The following is a 21,014-nucleotide window of genomic DNA, read 5'->3' as shown; positions in this document are numbered from 1 at the left end:
CGGTGGAAAGGCTTCGCTGGGACAATAATAATCATATTCCCTATTGCCAAATAAATGAAAGACAAAAAATAATGTATTTCTTCTCTTCAATAACTTTATTCAGAATTTTTTTACATTATTAACAATGACATCACAACTCAAAAAGTTAGCTATTTGTTGCCGACTGAATTTTTATTCATTGTCAAACATTTTCATTTTTCATATCAATTAAGCAGGGTTTACGTCTTCGTTTAGCTGGTCAGCCAAGTATATATACACTTTGCCAAGAGAAAAACACAAATCCTATAACTATGAAACAACATCACAATGCAACTTTTATTATGTTAGCACGGCACACACCTGTTTACATTCTTAATGTGTATTTCTCAACTCAGTCGTATTATCTGGCGAGTACTATCAAAAAAGATTCACACTTTTGTTGAATGCACTTTTGCTCCATGGGCATGCAATTATTTTCAGATTTTGATTTCGTCGGATAGCGTGCAATGGGCTCCGAGTGTTGGGCAAAATCCTGTTACTCCAATACACTTTTACTATGTACAAATGATGGATGATTAAAATCACTAAGTTCCCAGCAGTTATATCTACATCGTTCCATTCATTAGGCTATTAAGGCATAGCCTATTACATTGGCTAATTGACACATCACCACTCAGGTTGTAATTATTCACTTTATTGCCAACATATACACTGAATCCGTCCCACGAAAGTACAACCTAAAACAACAGTATCTTTGGTGGTAAATCATTTAATAGACAGTTCTTAGCAGTTTACAGTCAATTATACAGTACTAGAGATTAATAAAACTGTCATACTCAGATAGAATATGGTGTAAGCCTAAAACAAATATAATTCTCAAGACTAGAAATGTAGTTCAATGTTCGACTGCTAGCATAAGTTTTATTGACTTCACAGCGAATGAATGCCCATTCAAGGAGAAGAAATATACATCAGGTTTACTTGGTATAGTGTGAATTCAAATACCGTGTAAGTATTATTAAGCCAATAACGTACTGTGAAAGAAAGACCTTATCAAGTCATACTTATATAATATACAGTATTGATATGCTTATTACTATATAGTTAACGCCTGAGGAATGACTTTATTGCTACAGTCAGATGTCAAACCTCATCATCATGTCATCATAGACTAAAGATATATGACTCGAGCTCAAATACAGACCATACAGACTGCTAGAACAAGTGAATGACCAAGTGTTTCACTCTAACCCACTAGCACCCTGATGTTCACTAACATAATGGACATCCACAAACACTACAACATATAAACTGTCACCGAGGAAACAGTCAATAATACAATGAGTAAATTCATACATACTAAAACAATAAATAATATAAACCTGGATAATGAGGTACATTTAATGCAAGAAGGATTTTATCTGTCGCAGAAAAATCAGAAGTGAATTTCGCAAATTATTTGCAAATAAAGATTCTGAATATACCGATGGTTGAAAAAAAAAAACATGTAAGGATAATGTCACTGACTGGCGAGTCAGTGACATGCAGCAGCCTCATCATTTATGATGAATTCACTTCAGATTTTCTAAATCAATTGACACATGAACTTTTGATGCAGTTTTCACCTGTGATTATGGAGCGAATGATACATGTTTCAGCAGAGAAAATCAAAGAAATTAATGATACATAACGTTGGCCCCACCAATTTCTTTACTTATGAAAACTTACAGTTATGAGATAAATTAATTAACTACTGAAGTTTCTTAAATATTTACATGTTATATTTAAATTTTCACTGATGTTTATTCATAATACATTGTATTATAATTATATATTATATTACAATATCATTCATATAATATGCATCTGCATTCGGTTGTGTTCGTTTTATAACTGGGCAGGTAGTTCAAGCTGTCACCTGCGACCACTAGATCTACCAGTAGCCTGAGGTAAGAATATAATGTGTATCTGTTTGAGATCGGCCATGCAAAACAATTCATTTCACTTCTGGATAGTTATTCTTTTTTTGCGAACTTGGCACATGTATTTCCTGTTTATCACATATGTTGAGAATACCACCAACCTTGCATATATTTAGATTTAAAAGCCTAAGTTCATCATCCTCAATATCTATAAAATAAAGAGTTAAATTGTATTATTCAAATAGTAAAGGAACCGATTTAATTGAAGACCAACGGAAAACGTACCGATAATAATTAGGTTTAAATGGACCGGCTTTATTGAGACCTAGATATTTCGCCTGTTCATCGGACAATTCCGTTAAATGAGCGTCAAAAGTTGGTAGGTGTAGACTTGCGACATATTCATCTAAAAACAGAAATCTCATTCAATACATATCCATGAAAAAACTGTTTAATTTTGCACATCTATGTCATGGTGTATTCTGTCCTACGTTTTCAGGTAAACATATACCGGTTCCCCTTTTCAAGACATTCGATACCAACTGATATAAAATCTTATCGTAGGAATCAATACGTGATATTTCTGTAAATGGAATAATATTCTGATGAATTTACGCTCACCCATTTTCTTTGGTAATAGGTAAACATCCTGTTTGTATCGTCCTGGTGGAGCATTGAACAGTTCTATTAAAGCTAACGCTTGTGTTGCAGCTGTAATTGAGACTACAAATGATGGTACGCTAGAACAGCTTAAATTCACCAAACGACCCTGAAAAACAATGTAAACTTTAGTCAAAATACTTGCATGATCTATAGTTTTCAAATCAGCAGTCATTATACATACCTCAGCTAATAAGATTATTCTTTTGCCATCTGGCCAGATTATGTGATCTACTTGGGATCGAACCTTTTCCCAAGTTAATTCTGGAGTTCGTAAACTTCCCTGAAAGTAAAAATTTGAATAATTTCAATAACGATACGAAACAGAAACAGCAGCAGCCGCGGTTGTGACAAAATCGATGCAGTATTTATACTCACAACATCTATTTCAGTATTAGAATGTCCCATATTACATACAATGCAGCCATTTTTCAGTCGGTCCAAATGTTCCCGACCAACAACGTTTTTATTACCTGTCGAAAGAATATATATATATATATATTTAGGCTACAGAAATCGATACCTTGTTTCTCATTTCTACTGAGCTTGAAAGTTTACCCAGCCAGCCGCCTATCTACCCTGTACATTGCTTGAAAAAACATGATGAAGCTAACAATATTAGATCTGGCAGTTATAGAAATGAACTGAGAACAAACTTTATTGCACTTACGGTACCACAAAGACCTGGCTGATTAGGAGAAACAAGGTATCATTTTATTTTAGCCTGATTCATCATTATATGGGACCATAGATTGATGACTATCATTAATATGAGATTAATCAAACTATTTATGTCAAACTTCCATCAATCAGGGATCAACATAAATACTGCCATAATGTTGATGGATATATGAAATCAAGTAAGTAATACTTATTTGATTGTCAACCTACCTGTGCATGTAATAAGAATATCTATTTGTTTGACAACTTCATTCAATTTTACTACACGGAATCCATCCATACTGTAACATAGGAAAATACATCCAAATATTCACATCATTTAGATACATAATTATCAGTAATCATGGCAAATGCACTTTTTGTACTCAAAGCATCAATCTAAAATAGGTTTTTATAGAATACCCAGTGGACCTATGTTAAGGACATGGCCTGATAAACACATTACTCATATGTAAAGTATATTTGATTACAAATCTTTTACTGACATACAAATAATTGTAACCGAATTTTCAGAGGAAGTGAATGCCGCGCATTGTCCAGTGCCATTTCATACTTACCAAGCTTGTAAACCGCAAATAGGATCAATTTCAGTAACCATGACAATTGCACCCAAGCCTTTCAGAGCGGCACAACAACCTTTACCAACCTATAACATAACGATCAATTATCTAAATCATTAGACAACATGTCAATAATTTAGTTAGTATCGATGTTTTATACTCGTACATGTAGGTATTCTACCAATGTTAAATATTAATTAGTTTATCATCATTTCATGCACAATTCTGCGAATTCCATTATATGTTGCTAAGCATTAATTAATGACGAGTCGTGACATTCATACGAACGAACAGGCAGATATCAAACCAGCTCGAATATATACAGGAACTTAATTAAAAACAGCTACGTGAGACTTAAGAGATTTATCTAATAGGCAGCGTGCATTTGAGTAGTGTTCAATGGATTAAAACTAACCTCGCCGTATCCGCAAACTAAAACCTGTTTACCACCAAACATCACATCAGTTGTACGTTTTAATCTAAAACATCAAAACATTAGTTGAATTTATCTGGAAAGACTGGTGAAAAATATAATCATAGCAAAATCCAGTTATTGAAGACTGAAAATGATTAATCTAATGATGCCACAATGTTTTTGCCATTTCCTAATAGCCATTATCAATAAGACTTTCTGTCAGAGCTGCTGCCAACTATGGCCAGGTATTCCTGATTTTCAATATTTTGTCCCGACAAAAAATCATTTGTTGAGAAATGTGTAAGCTGTTATTGATGGTCTTTATCCATTGTTTACTGATTAATTTGAACATTTTCCTTCTTCACATTTCAGTGAAATGTTACTGAAAATATATTAACTCATTACTGGTAACACTTTTAGGAGGTTGGCAGTCCTCTTCTGCTTAGGTGACCACTTGATGATGGCTGTTTGGAAGCTGCCAAATGTTGTGGGATTAATAAACTTCTCTTTTTTCAATTCTAACGCTTAAATTCGCTTTAACTAGTCATAATTCATAAACCATGATTGCAAAATATTGAATTCCGCTGCAGAACCGTATCATCATTACTCAAAAATCATGAAATGAAACTTAATTCTTGCAGCCACCAGTAATTGATTCAATAAAACTGAACTGTAGTGGCCTAACAGCAGCAGCAAATAGTGATAAATGGTCTCTATTCGCCATGTTATCCATTCAATACTCACGCATCTAAAATCGACTCCCGACAGCTATACAGATTATCAAATTTCGTTTTTGTGACAGAATCGTTGACATTCATTGCGGGAACCGTCAATTTTCCAGCTTTTGAGAGCTGATAGAGTCTGTGCACACCGGTAACACTCTCCTCTACGATACCTTTCACCATACTGAATATGGATGGATATTTCTTGAGCAAAAGGTGCGTCGCGTCACCTCCATCATCCAAAATCTGTCGGAAGGAGAAACAAATTTCTTGTAAAAAATCGCCACTCAACAAGTTCTTTTTCGGAAATTGAATTTTGAAATAAGATTTACATTTGAAGGCAGTATCCCAATAGATAAAACTATCGATTATCTTTAAGACAATCAAAAATGGCAGATACAATGACGTCATTTCTCCACGCAAAAATATTTCTACGAAAAATCAATTACTACTCCAGATTTTTAGATCTCAGCATACTCGACCTAATAATCCGCCACAATTCATCCCAAAATTATCATACGATGAATGAAATGTCGGTGTGAATATTCATGATTGTTTTGGATGAAATATATAGCTTCATATATTGAGATGTACTGTACAAATTCACGTTATCAAACGTTTCGACTACCTGTATGTTCTAACAGTCATTTTTGGGAACACTTATTTCTGAAGACTATTTTTCGTTTTTATCGTGAATCTTTATATCGCTGTTAGAATTCTTACCATGTTTGGTTGCCAGTTTTCATAGGCGATACTCTTCTCTATACTCCACCAAAAATCATCTTCAGTTTCACCTTTCCATGCATAAATAGGAAACCCCGCCTCTGCCAAAGCTGCAGCGACTTCATTCTAGAATTTCAAAAGAACATCGAAACCAATGATTGTTTTATCTGAATATGCAGTTTCCACTCATCATCGATGATCATTCAAATTACCTGCGTAGAATAAATATTACAAGCTGCCCATCGTACGTGTGCACCCAGAGCACGCAGGGTTTCTATTAATACCTAGAAATACAACGGCAAATAATTCAGTGCTGCGTCTTAAAGCGACGAAAATCTACATGACATCAAATTGTATAACGCGTTAAATCTCCTCTGACATTCTCTCAAGTCTTGTCAATGGATATGAGATGAACTGATGTCGATGAACATCAATTATATGGAAGCCTTTAGATCGTCAAATCAAAGGCCCTAAGCTCGTACATACAATCTACATCAACTCACTTCGATGACAGCTACTCAACAATAACAAATAGAACCGACTGATATTGAAGACAAGATTTGAGTTTATACAGCTTTACGAATTACTAGTAGAGAGTAGCATGATTTCGACACGAACACCTCCAAATAGGACATCAGTTTTGGGTGTATTTCTGCGTGTTTATCAACTGTCGACGAGGCCACCGAAAACATTGCCTTTTTGCACAGTTGCCATAACAACAGCATCTTCAAGTAGCACGAAACTATGAGACCTGGTGGCATGTTGAAGATGTCTCGTCTAGCCCGACGAATCCTTCTTACCAGACGTGCTTCACAACGCGAGCAAATATATACGTAGAACTCGGATGAGGAATCAGTGGAATATTTGGTTTGAATATTCTCATTTCACTTATTAACACAATTCATAAAGATATCTGTCAATGATCATTCATATAACCCTAGTTCACGTGTGCCTAGTGTGTGCCTAGTGTGATATTTAAAGCAGTAAATAAAACCATTAACAGCCGATTCCAGGAAAAAGCTGATTTGAAATACCAGCCATGACTGGCTTCCTGCATTGTACTACACTGAGACTTATTGTCAAATAATAAGAGCAGATATACACGCAGCTTTTACTTTAGAATCCTCGATATTTTCACGCAATACTTTCAGATGATATACGAATATTGATCATCAGTGCGTTAATAGTGGTTGAATAGAACAGTTCGATTTCATAGAGAAAGAGTATTCATAGAAAACCTCGGGCAGTTCTTTCCATTCCTATGTATGCGTTCAAGTGTTATCTAGCTATCTGCATAAACGACGAGTTGATTTTGATGTGGTGTAAAAATTAAAGTGAAATTCAGTAATTTTCCTATGAAAGACTTACAGCTGTTTGCGCGGTAATGTGCGTACATCCACTTATCTTGGCACCGCCGAGTGGTTTATCTTCCTGAGCACGTTTTCGTAAAGCCATAAGTCCCGGCATCTCTACAAAATACTAACTCATTTCAGTGGTTGGTCGTTGGGCAAAACAATCGGAAAAATATGAAAATAGACTATAGACCTGACGATAATTTACTCTAAGTCATTTTTAATTATTGCAGTTTCTGGTCTTAAATAACTATTACTTAAACTACTATTACTGTTTCTTTTCAACTTTCTCATCACTCACTTAGTGCCTTTGTTTTATTCTTGTATATATACATATATCTATATCTATATCCATCCTCCCTCTGCAGGGACTCGAACCTGATGGCATCGCTACACTCAGTCACGGCACGAACCCCTGCATCAGTAGACCGGGTGCGCAGGTACATGCGCAGCTTTCCGAACGAAAACTGGCGGCACCAATCAGATTGCGCGTTGTATAATGGCTGAGGCAAATTTCAAGGAAGAACTATTAATGGGAAAACCCGGGCTAAAATAAAATGGGATTTCCGATTGGCTAAAAATCACATCATCTGAACTGCGCATGTATCTGCGCACACGGTCGATTATGGCAGGGTTTTGTGCCGTGGCAATCTCGATGCCATCAGGTTCGAATCCCTGTCGGGGGAGGATGATCTATATCTATCATGTATTAATTCTATTCTATATCAGTATGCGCCTGATGATGGCTATAAGATATACATATTCACATCAAACAGAACGTTTCATCTTTTTCATTGGATTCATTGTGGGATTTTCGACCGGTTAATTTCACACAGGAAATCGGGAGTATTATCTCTTATCTTACGACATCGAAACTGGTCGCGTATCCCGATGAAATGTCAATTTAAGGTTTAGTTAAAAACAAGAGAATCCAGTTATAACTAGGCAGAAAACTAGGGGATAATATAGCGCTTATCAAACGATTAAGAAACGCAGCTATTTTCTTTATCATATCGATCGACAAAACAAGCAGGTCATCTATACACTAAAAACCCAAACTGCCTATACAGTATTTATATAAGAATTTTAAGAAAACAGAAGGAATTGGTTGATCAGTTTTCTTGCAGACATGATAACATACATACAGCATGAAGCATTAGAATGTACATTACAGTCGTCATGTAACAGATTTTATACGTGAAGAGTTTTGTGCGCAATTTTATGTAAATCATACAAAATGAGAATTCAAACTGAAGACATGTATTCAAAACCATAATTCACACATATTTGCGAACTACGTATGTGATAAGTGTGTCGTTGAATAGTGATAATTCAGCATTGTTCATAACTATAAGTTCAGGGGGCTAGTGTAGTTATAGGGTACGGGCCGGTAATTATACCTTGTTCCGCAATCTCAATTTCTCTTCTACCGTAAGCATGTTGTTCGATATTTCGTACACAGAAGTCGGAGCTACCTTTGGAATTTTTCTGAAATCGCAATTGAAAAAAAAAAAAACATTTCGCTATGCATCATCCCATCTGTAATATCGTGATTCCGTGAAAACTGTTTTCACTGGAAAGCGTTCAAGGTAATTCAATCAATAGCCGATATAAATATTCCTTCCATACCTGTTCTTTTTCCCTGGGGTTGATGTCTTCTTCATCGGAAGAACTACCGGTATATGAGGCTGAAAATATACAAAACAAAAAATTGAATTTCTCGGAATCTCTCAAGAGGACGGCCACAAACCCGCGAGCAGAAATACATCTACAACGTGACTTCATCAAGAACTGGCTCAAAGGTCACACTCAGTCATGAATTCTCAAAGCCCTTCCCCATGAATCGTCTGTCTGGGTACCAGTATACCCGATATCATTATAGCAGAAATCCACAATGTCATAGTTTTCATTCTATGTTTCGGTTGAAATCCTTCCACCCATTAAGTCAAAGTTTTTCGAATTAAATAAACTGATCGTCGCTTAAATTGATATTGTGGGTTCATTTTAATGATATTCGTCAAGACTGTCTGGGTACATGTCTAATACTCACAACACCAGCTCAGTTCAGGGTTGTCCCAAGTCTTCCTATTTACGATACTAACACGCCTAGGTACTAACGCATCATTTTCCTGATAACTATCATCACTATTGCTATCACTATCACTCCTATGATCTATTCCGTAATGATCTCTTACACGACTTTTATAATTTTTCGCCGTGGATATTTCTCCGCCGTTACTGTCTTTAATTCCTTTTCGTAATATTCCTTTCTGCTTCTGGTTGAAATACATTTTGCGCATATGAATAAATGAACACTAAGCACCAGCAGACAAACTGCTACACTACGTGTGTGTGTGCTGAATAATACTAGGTCAACTGATTATCAATGAGTAAGGCCTACATCTATAACCTTGATAAACTTAGCTATTAAAAAAACAACCGCGAAGTTTAGAATATATACCCTTGTTTCTAAATATGAAATCAGAGGAATGGATCATGATATTTGACATGTTACTTCTCGAGAGAGATAGACCGATAGCAAATGGTTGATAAATCTTAGCCAGATCATAACAAATTATATAAGTTGCAGGGCTTCCTGTCAGTTATATATAACTTCAATGACATGGAAGTGTTTATGCTGCGGACACTGGGTGTGGCTGAGGTATTAATAACAAGGAAGCTGAAGAGGTAGTTATCAACAACAATCTATCTATTTCCAAACAGAGATAAAAAAAACTTTACTATGGTTTTCTTTTAAGTTCTGACAAACTTTCTAAATTGTCAGACTCTTGTATCCGAATCAGTTACAGTTACATTTTTAAGTTTCAGAATACTATAGCTATCTAATTCAAGAATGATCTTCTTAATGATTAATAAGTACAAAGTTATTAAATCATTTAGTTGATATTCAAATAAAAGAGGTCCACTATAGCCATGATAGGCTGAAACTCAATAAGAGAAGATGGCAAAATATTTCACACAAAAAGTTTGCCACTGCGCGTACGGTCAGATATGAATAAGTTTTAGTTATTCACCTTATATCCAAGTACAAAAAAAAATATTCATACAAAGAACAAGGTCAAGGTCATTGAGGGTGTACAAAGAATTTTCCAATATTTTCGACCAACCTGAGCTTCGTTTAGCCGATAAATATCCTTCAGGGAGACTGTCCGAATCTGAATAATACTCCTTCGCTGACCAGCGCACGGCTTCATCCTCAACGAGCCCTACACCGTACAGCTTCGACATTGTAACGAAAACTGTTAATGCCGGGTATAGAATGTCTGCTAGGAAACGACTAGAGGGCTACCGGCGATGAATCAACCAGCAGCAGCAGCAGAGTCGGAGAATAGAGCTGTAGAGATTCACACTCTACCGAACATACACAATATCGTGAAAATAATATTCCAAGAATTACTTCATAGTTATTTATAATGAAATATCGCTCACTATTCAATTGAAAATATACGTAAGCTCTGCCGGTAATCTTCCGTAGTAGATTTCCTAATAACCTTACGATAGTAGTGTCTCGTTAATCCTCGCTAAGCCAATCAATCACAATATTCCACCAGTGAAAAAGTGTTTGGCTTCCTCATTGATATTGATCATTAGAGATTTAGTAAATGTGTCTGATTAATAGCGACTATTCCGATATAACACGTCTGAATGCGTGTGTGTCTTTTGTTTGAGTATAGTGGTAGATGGCAGCCATATACAGTGGAAACACACCACACATGCACACCCGTGTTATCCACTACTGCACATATCATCGATCCACTGTGTCAACAATACATTTTAGATGCTATCATTTCCAAGAAATCCAACGGATCTGAAGTAAATGAGTGCAGATAAATTGATTGATTCCGACTTTCATTCGGATTTAGAAGATTTAACTGATTGGAAATATATTCCAGCAGAATCACGGCTATCAAGCCTCAAGTTCTGTCGTTTATACGGTCACTAAAAAAGCTGGTTGGAAGCACCAATAATCGAGAACAATTGAAATCGCAAACGATTTAAGCTTTTGAAATAGTTTGGTGAAAGGCAAGCTAGAGGCCCGCGGACTCATTCATTCTGAGTTTAGTGCTCTAGGCCTAGCTATGGTTGATATTAAGGCTATTAATGAAGGCCAAGGGATGTCTCCAAGAAATGAACATTCAGTAACCATCCGATAAGACAGTGGATGCCAAAACTGATCATTTGATATTGAGTCAGCATCACAAAATCTACACCTTTTAAGCTTACAATGTATTCTCCAAATTCTAACAGACTTAACTAAAATTCTATCTACATATCATGCTTCCGTCCTCTTTCATTAAGAAATATTTCATTAACTTCCTGATAGATGGCGTATAGGTGCAGTGAAAGTAATTCAACCTTCCAGATCTCGCACAGAGAGGTCGCTGGCAACTGATCACCGACCTCAGACACATAAAGAAAGCACATTAATTTAGAAGGGTGAAACATTAGCTCAGAAAGAGCAAATCACAGTTAATATACCCCAGTGAGAAACATACACTGTTGGCATACCACACACTAGAAACTAATCACTTTTTTGCAAATTAAACTCTCTTCCTCTAATGGTAGCGACTGAGTGATGAAGTATGGCACAATCTTTCAGAAAAAACTTCAATTTCAAGAAATAATTTATAACACTGTCACCAGCACAATGACACATAGTTTTGATAAATGCCAGGTAGATGGAACTGTTAAAATGACAAAGGAAGATAATTTCCGGTTCGCCGGGGAAATTACTGCTATTCAAAGTCATCTCATTCGTCAAACTGAAACGGTCAGCTCAATTTCAGAAGAATGAACAGGTCAATTATTATAACTGAACCCTGACATTATCCGTAATATAACTGCGTACATGAGCTTGGAGAGAGAATTTATGGAGTGATTACGTAAATGAGGCCTGCGACAAAACTCGCCGGTACCAACTCATCGGTCTGGTTATGAGTAAATTCATTGGTCTGGCTCGTCACGAACACTACAGCTGACCAGAAGTGATTTACAATAACGCTGGCATTATATGACATCAATCCAAAACAGTCGTGTTTAACCAGCAATTGGATAAGAGACAAGATACATGTAAGATTTTCAGCAAGATTTATTCTGAATGATACAGAATCAATCAAACAAGCCATAGGCAACAATGGTTCTCAGGCTCAAACGTGAACTCTGAAATTCCCATCTGTTAGTTCTCATTATATTTTGGATATGTTGAATCTAGGCTAATAGCTAAAATTTTGTCAAGAAAACTTTTTGAATTTAGACCCTGTTCCACAGCTGTGAGGTCATCTTCAAGGTCAATGGCTGAAAAACAGTTTTTAGTGCCTAGTTCTGTTGCCACACGTGCACTGGGCCCATTCCTTGCACTGCACAACTAGACCCCTATTTTTCACCAAGATCGACACACAGCAGACAGACAATACAAAAATAAGGGTATCACAGAAAATGATCATGTGAAACTGAATGGAATTACATTCACTGTTTCTTCTGAGATCAAGACAAATTACAGTCAGTCATCAGTGACGAGCTGTCTGCAGTGTATTGTGATAACCCTCTCCCCGTGTTAGCAGAGGATAACTGTACCAAACCCGAGAAATGAGCCGCTATTTTATGCATGAGATTAGAGACTAATATAAGGACGGTGATTAGTTAATTTAGGATTACTGGACACGCAGACATTCATCATCGTGTTAATACTCGACAAATCGAGAAATGCGCGCTGAATTTTATTGCATTTGACACGGCTGATAACTCGGAAACAAGAAATAATGATACAATTTCATCCAATTATTGCTTTAGATTGAACAATTTTTTCCCCAAAGTGATGAAATCAAAAGTGCCTTCGCATTATGAGCGTGAATAGACACTAAAGAACCGATGATGAGTTGACGTCAGCGTATGCGCAACATTTCATTGGTTCACAATGAGCCATTTATCGAAATATGAGCAATCTTACGACCTGAATTCCACGATTCATACACGATTCATACACGATTCATACACGATTCATGCACGCACGATGAACAATTTCAGGCATCTTTCATAATGCGTCCGGAATAAGCAATCAGACGTTGATATGAAAAAATCAATTCTTCAGTACACCGTCGATCTTACGACCAGTTTCATTATAGATTGATGCAGAAAAATTGTGAGCAGTTGATTGAAAAATCATTCCAATAGGCCCTACAATTGATGCATTACTGGCTATAACCCGAGATCACACATTTCCTACCAAAAAATCTCTGTTATTATAACAACATGGTACAACGTAACAATTCTTCAACGCCGTCATTACATACCAGATGGCGCTGAGGTTCAGCAATTTTTTGAAAGGCATGATGTAAAGAATTACCTTGCGATGAATTTGGATCTGGAACACGAAACTACATTTTGGTTGATCAATCTAAAATAACCTTGTATCATTGTTAATATGTCGTTAAAATAACATAAAAGATATTTCGCTAGGAAATGTCTGATCCTGCATTATACATCGATAGTAGGCCCCAAGACATTTGGGTCGGAAATAATGTTTATTCATAGTTAAAATACCATGAAGATTATTGCTAGGATAGCATTTCATAGATATTCATATTCAGACCATTTTTGGAACATGTTATGAAAGAAATATTTCCCAGTACGCGAAGTACCTTTGATATTTTCAAATGGCAAAGTTCATGTCACAGTATCTACTGCAAACCTTCTCAGTTCGATCCCCAGACATGTTCTCCACAATTCTGAAGCAACCGAGTGTAAAGAAAGTCATGTAATAAAAACCAGCCACTCGCTCATATATCTATAACAAATAATCTTTAGACTAAGAGGATTGGCAAAATAAAACTTGCAATTCTATTAAGTATGCCATACAGGTATAATATATCATTTCGATTATGCATTACAGCAAAAATATGAATTAACTTCAAATCCCAAGTGTCATACATAATATACGACTGATCCGACTATTGCAATCGATATTTATAGATTGTCAATTGTTTCTTGCTCAACAAAAAATGCATCAACAGCAATCTATACCCGTAATATACATGTATATAGAAACTATACAAGGCTCGTGCTACTCAAATTCATTTTCAAAAAAAGACGATTTAACCTTGCGCCTGAAATTGGGTATTTTTACTGCTTTTGTTTATGCAACTGTACTCGAGTATGAACTTATAAACTACCACCAGCACACTAGTATCAGCATAACATTCCGGTTACTGCAGATTGGAAGCATACTCAGGTAGATAGGTTGGCTATGTTCATTTTCGAGTGAGGAACAAATAGTAACAACAGCATTGTCAGTATAAAAACAATAATAGTTTTTAATAAATCTCCTTTGAATGAATTTACTATAGTAATACTCCTCTAGATCTCTCATACACTCCTCCTTGAAGTGAACACATCTATTCGCAAATATTCATTCATCTATCAGGTGTTAAACATTATCATGAATTTTTATCACTGAAATACATTCTCTATAACTATATAACGTGCTGTTTCTGGTTGTGTTGTCATGCTATGAATTGTTGTGTTATGAATATTTCATCGAAAATATCGGCTCTTCCAGACTGAATGCTGTTCACCTCTTTTCTTGCTACCGTAAGTAAAAGTACACGTAGGACGAAAATTCAAATATCACATTCAGAAATGAACATTGCAATCAGGATTGACAGGATTTGGTTTTTGCATTCAAGATGCACCTAAATTCATAACACTAGATACTGATCATTTATGAAAACATTTCCCTGAACACAGAATTCAGCATTTCATCAAGGTTTTAAGCATATAACTACGGAAGCGATAAGGGGCCTCGAGATGTCGCGTTCAAACTGGACAAGTCGCCATATTTATGTCGACATATCACGATATATCGCGTCAAGTCGACATGAATATGTCGATATATCGTGACGTTTTGACGGCATATCTCGTTCTCTCGACCACTTTCCTCGCGACAAGTCGACATATTCATGACGACTTGAAACTCAGTCGTCATATCACTGGTGTCCTCATCTTACATTTAGACATGTCTTCAAATGACGGCTTGTCCCGTGGAAAATGGGCTAAAAAGCGAAATTTGTCGTGAAAACGTCACGATATGTCGACATATTCATGTCGACTGGACGCGATATGTCGACATAAATATGGCGACTTGTCGAGTTTGAACGCGACATCTCGAGGCCCTTTATCGCTTCCGTATATAACAAAGTTCTCAAAGGTTTTGTAAATGTAAACATGGCAATGTGACATTTACTTATACCCATTATTCCTACATAATCTAAGCCGTATTCAGGTTACTATTGAATTTTTCATACATCTTTGATCCGACCTGTAAAACACGTTTTGAAAGCTTTTAACAAAGATTAAGTGGAACGCAACAAACTGAACACAACAGTGGCTCTACACACTTCATATATACATATAAACTACATCGAAATTGTGTACATTTTATGCTGGAGTCCCAAATGTCTTCATTTTTGATTTAACTTTTGATATAAAAATTTCCTTTTCGGCCATTTAAATTAGTATATATAGCATTTCGATGCCACCGAAAGTAAGGCTTAATGTCGTGATATTTGAGATTAAATGATATTCAACTGGATAAAGGAAATGAATTATCAGGAAATGGTTGGCTTTACTTATTCAGCTTTTTTGAAAACGTATTCATAGTCGGGGAGTGGTAATCATCAGGAGTGAGATTAAATTGAATGATTGATCATTTTCGCAGCAGTAGCTTCAACAGATACAATTATGAAATGATGATAAGTGAAAGTGTGAAACTCATTTCGAATCATAAACATGTAATATCCGTTTGGAAGAACAGCCTATAATTCATAGAATCCCATGAGTTGTTGATGCATGTTTAGTTTGAAACTGTTTTTACGTTGAATGTTACCAAATTGTTTGTATCGCTTCTGATCATTTAATTTAGTTACTTCGTGTCACTATAAATAAGACAGTGTCATCAAAATTATCGGTGATATTTTCGGTTCGTTTTAGTTTGTGAACTCATTAAAAATACGTCCCATCCCATCAATGATGCATAACCTTACTAGGATGAGACAATGATCACGTTGTTGCTAAGGGGAACGATCAACAGTTGTTTTATCGGTCTATTTTTGTGACGAGATATCGAACTTTACGAGGGTGATTTTATACCACCTATCTGCTGCTGCTGCTGCTGCTGCCGCTGCTGCTGCTTATAGGAAGCAAACGGGGCTCATCAACAATCAATGTCTGGCAACATCGAAGAACGTCATCTCGATGTAAGATGAACTGACGTCGACTATTGATCGAGTTTACCGCTGAATATCGACGTTTATTTCTCCTCAGCTTCTACGAAAGTAACGTCAAAGAATAAATGCACTTTTTCTAGGATAAACTGGCGAGCTATGATAGAATATCAAATGATCCACGCGTAATATTAAAGGACATCTGCGTGATATAGTAATCGATGAACTTAAAACGTGCCTAGTTCGTTCTCTCATGCTAGCCGAGTATAGCGTGCTCTCTACTATAAATTTGTACAAATAAAATATTTTTCATATTTATTATTTGATCTCGTGTTCGGCATGTTGTATCAATCAAGTATCAGGCATGTTGTATCCATCAGGTGTCCGGCATGTATCCGTTGAGCCACTCAGATGCTACAGCCAACAGATTATTGATTTGTATTCTATCACATGATTAGAAATGGTGGCAGCGTGCGGATGTTGGAAGAAACGGATGACTTAATTCTTCACATCAGCATGCGTGGACCTATAAACGAGATGTGTTTCTTCTACGCTTACTCGCAGGACCACTTCTTCAAAGTCTAGGGGATCGAAACATTTTGAATGATACAAAAGTTCAAATGTCCAATTGCTTAGTATTTTAACGTCAATATTTATGAGTATATTCGAAGTGGACCAGTGCATTGTGTAATGTTTTCAAATCTAATTTCCATTTTCTGTTGCATATAATAACACTAGGAGTTTTCAGTGATTGGTCCAGAGCTGGTCACCTGATATAAACAAACAAACCCATGGTTGATTGGTCTAGAGCTGGTCACCTGATATAAACAAACCCATGGATGATTGGTCTAGAGCTGGTCACCTGATATAAACTAACAAACCCATTGTTGATTGGTTTAGAGCTGGTCATCCAGATATAAACAAACCCATGGTTGATTGGTCTAGAGCTGGTCACCTGATATAAACTAACAAACCCATGGTTGATTGGTTTAGAGCTGGTCATCCAGATATAAACAAACCCATGGTTGATTGGTCTAGAGCTGGTCACCTGATATAAACTAACAAACCCATGGTTGATTGGTTTAGAGCTGGTCATCCAGATATAAACAAACCCATGGTTGATTGGTCTAGAGCTGGTCACCTGATATAAACAAACCCATGGTTGATTGGTCTACAGCTGGTCACCTGATATAAACTAACAAACCCATGGTTGATTGGTCTAGAGCTGGTCACCTGATATAAACAAACCCATGGATGATTGGTCTAGAGCTGGTCACCTGATATAAACAAACCCATGGATGATTGGTCTAGAGCTGGTCACCTGATATAAACAAACCCATGGATGATTGGTCTAGAGCTGGTCACCTGATATAAACAAACCCATGGATGATTGGTCTAGAGCTGGTCACCTGTTAAACAAATTAAACATGGCTGATTGATGTAAACAATATAAAATTAAACACGAAACTTATTGGATCCAAAGACTTTAGTAGCTGTACAATGTTAGTACAGGTCAATGTACACGTACATGCATATCAGCAAGGGATCGAAGATTTCAGACAGGGGGCATAAATTACACATGGCCCCAGTGCACCCTCTGGATCCGCTGCTATATATACCGATGAATACAAAGATTATTGATATATCTGAATAAATGGCAGGCTTACTGCGCAATAAAACCACCGGCAGTAAATACAGTATAGACTTACATCCCGAAGTAGTAGACGAAACGCTCGATTTACGTCTGGGTGAATAATCTCCCGTTCGAGAACGATATGGAACCTGTTTCGTCGTGCGGCCCGGATTAGTGAAACTTCCGCTCTTCGACATTTTGATATTCCCGACATTTTTATGTTGACTCGAGTAAGAATTCTCACTGGCGTTATCGTCATCCCGTTCGTTGTCATTTCCGCCGACTGTGAAATGCACCGTTTTTCCGGGAACATCCAAAAACTGGTGATGATGGTGAGAAGCCATGTTTATTTACAATTCATTTACTGTATCTGTTTTCGCTAGGCAAACCGAATGCAGATATACACATTTACATATACACCAGTAAGCTGAGCTCTCAGCTAACGAATGCCGATATAGTTTTAGATAGAAAACACAGTTCCTCAGCTCCTGGAATTCCTCAGTCAATAACAACGGGTAAAAATACCGAATCTATCCGATTAATGCACAAACGGTGTCGGAAAATGTCAGCGAAATTTTTTGTCATATATCTGTTGACATTGGTACGTTTAGTCGTGAATATTGATCTGATAGTACAGCACAATGCATTGAAACAGCTGATCACGACGTAGTTTATACAGATAAAAATTTGATACCTGAACACGGCGCTGAAAACCTGCACAGAAATACAGAAACACCGCGTACGAACGGATAATTCACTTCACTGTACACCGCGGCAAACGATTAATTGTCATATCACCTTCACCAGAAATAATGACTGAGCCTCACTCACGTAGCGCTCGGTGACAAAGTATATATATACTGTCTTACGGTATAACGTGACACAGAGTTTTGAAGATTCGCAAAAATTTCGACAAAATCAAATAAACTGAAACACAGGTTGACAGTAAGTGCTGCTTCTCAGTGGTTCACACAGCGGCCGCAGAACGCCAGTGACTATCATATACACTAACAATAGCGATTCAAAACAATTTTTTATAATGCCATAAAGATTATTTCACCTGGGTGACTGTCATACTTCAGTAATTGAACTGTACTGAGTTCAGTACTGAGATAAATTGAAAATACGCATTGAAAACCAGGCGTATTATATCATTCTTACACGGCCAGTGTAGTAATGACATTCTATTTCATAAAGGTCACTTGAACTTATACATAGTATAATATCTATTCTCCTATTTTGCCATTTCTATAACAGCACGGTTTATCGATCAAATAGAACCTAAACAGAGTCTATTAATATACAATTAAGTTTTCATTTCAGCCCCGGGGAAATGGTGAATGAGTTGACTCAATTTCACGAGTATTAGTTAATGTAATTTCATTCAATTTAATTCATGTTCACTTTACAGTGAGAATAATTAGGAAACCAGTCAGCTGTGCAAATAATTAAACAAAATATCACAGTGCATCTGTAATAGACAGATTTCATTTTAAAAAGTGTAATGAAAATGTAAGATTTATTTCATATGGCCCATCTGTACGATTGATATGAAAATCATGGATACAAAAAAATACAAATAGCAAGCTATACTGAGTAGAGTGGATATTAATCCAGATATGATATATAAAAAGTGATACACCCTCAATGAATAATGTCAAATACAATCAACGCGTAGTTACACAAAGTGATATTTGTATTAGTACATTGATTCAGATGTAATATAGCTGTGAAACTGTAATTCAAAAATTAATGGGAAAAACAGGCACATTTATCATATCTGTGTATATAAACGTAAATCAAGTACAAATAAAGAATGATGATGATAAACCCTTCTACCAACTGATTAATCTTATGTCCAGGCAATCCTAAAACTGATTTTCTTTTTTGTAGCAGAGTGACTTATAAATCCGCCTATGGACCGGGTGAAGTTATAGTAACTGATACACATTATATGTATCAAAATTGCACATATCACTATAATAAATAAATACATCAAAAATAAATTGATATATCAGAAATGGAAGAAATGATTTCCACTAGTTAGAAAATGAGGACGGATAATGCGAAGTTTCACTCTAATAATTAGCTATACCAAAAAGCATTATAATAAATTTATTCCTTTCGCGTAATGACCAAATAATAACTAGTGCATCATCCGTACATCACCGCAGGACTAATGCTTATATGACGGTCTCTTTGTGAAAGAAGGATTTTTAAAATGCACTTAAAATACATGACAGGAGTAATGCCTTAGTATATGACAAATCCCCTCGATACACGGTCGACTGATAATAAAAAACACAGCTTTTTAGTTTCAATATTTTCTCAAACGCTTTACGATAAGAGTCGGTTTCTAAGCCGTGGTGACAATACACGTAAGTATTTCAGATCAACTGAAAATAAGACATGATTTCTTTTGTCGACGAAATCCTCTTAAGATGACAACAATCGCGCAAGATTAAACGTTAGAAGAGAGAAAAGAGGAAAAGAGAAATGGAGTATCAGCGAAGATATCCACTGATCGCAATATAGCATCAATAATGAGATACTTCAAATATACGGATGACACTTTAAATGGTGCAATACATTCCATGATGATAGCTTTCAGTAGCAGCCTGTGGTGGTACACACGCCGACACAAATGGAAAATCTATCAAGACTTAGTGCAAAATGATTGCGTATAGTGATAACCACTATGGTTTGACCCCGGAGTAATTCATACTTATCAATCCTACGCATATTCACTACTATATAAATCAAATCATACCGTCCAGACCGTAGGTCATACATAACCGGCAATATCATCACCCTTTCTGTCTAGAGAGTAATAAATGTAAATCAAATTATCTCGATTCAGATTCAGTAAGTCGAATGCATGTAGATTTTAGAGTCTCTTTGGATCAATTAACGGAACAAAAAAACAGTTATCATAAATATCTTCAGATTTTGAATTTGAGACTGCACGCATGACGTTGTAGACGGTTCTGATGAGCCTGCTGCGATCCAAATCCTAAGACATGTTAAAACTAGTGATCACCACGATCTCGAGATGACAGACTGTCTAAGGAGGAAATTGATCTGCTCGCAGATAGGGACTATAATTCCCTTCGTTTTCTACAATAAAA

At 36.3% G+C, this 21,014-nt stretch overlaps 1 protein-coding gene across 1 annotated transcript; it reads right to left on the bottom strand.

The window, feature by feature from the left end:
• Window positions 1–289: 289 nt before the first annotated feature.
• Window positions 290–18,696, bottom strand: LOC141900957 (S-adenosylhomocysteine hydrolase-like protein 1). Its single transcript, XM_074787987.1, has 15 exons — window positions 17,963–18,696; window positions 8,644–8,702; window positions 8,415–8,502; window positions 7,031–7,131; window positions 5,875–5,946; window positions 5,663–5,788; window positions 4,962–5,185; window positions 4,218–4,281; window positions 3,800–3,888; window positions 3,453–3,523; window positions 2,940–3,034; window positions 2,746–2,844; window positions 2,523–2,670; window positions 2,187–2,307; window positions 290–2,109 (listed from the first exon to the last, which is right to left on the bottom strand). The coding sequence occupies exons 1-15, from the start codon at window positions 18,228–18,230 to the stop codon at window positions 2,103–2,105; spliced, it is 1,632 nt and encodes a 543-aa protein (XP_074644088.1). The 5' UTR covers window positions 18,231–18,696; the 3' UTR covers window positions 290–2,102.
• Between the last annotated feature and the right edge of the window lie 2,318 nt (window positions 18,697–21,014).

The sequence above is a fragment of the Tubulanus polymorphus genome, chromosome 3 (assembly GCF_964204645.1).
Source record: "Tubulanus polymorphus chromosome 3, tnTubPoly1.2, whole genome shotgun sequence".
Taxonomy (NCBI): domain Eukaryota; kingdom Metazoa; phylum Nemertea; class Palaeonemertea; order Tubulaniformes; family Tubulanidae; genus Tubulanus; species Tubulanus polymorphus.
The sequence above is the reverse complement of the archived record's forward strand: the minus strand, read 5'-3'. Positions and strand labels throughout refer to the sequence as shown.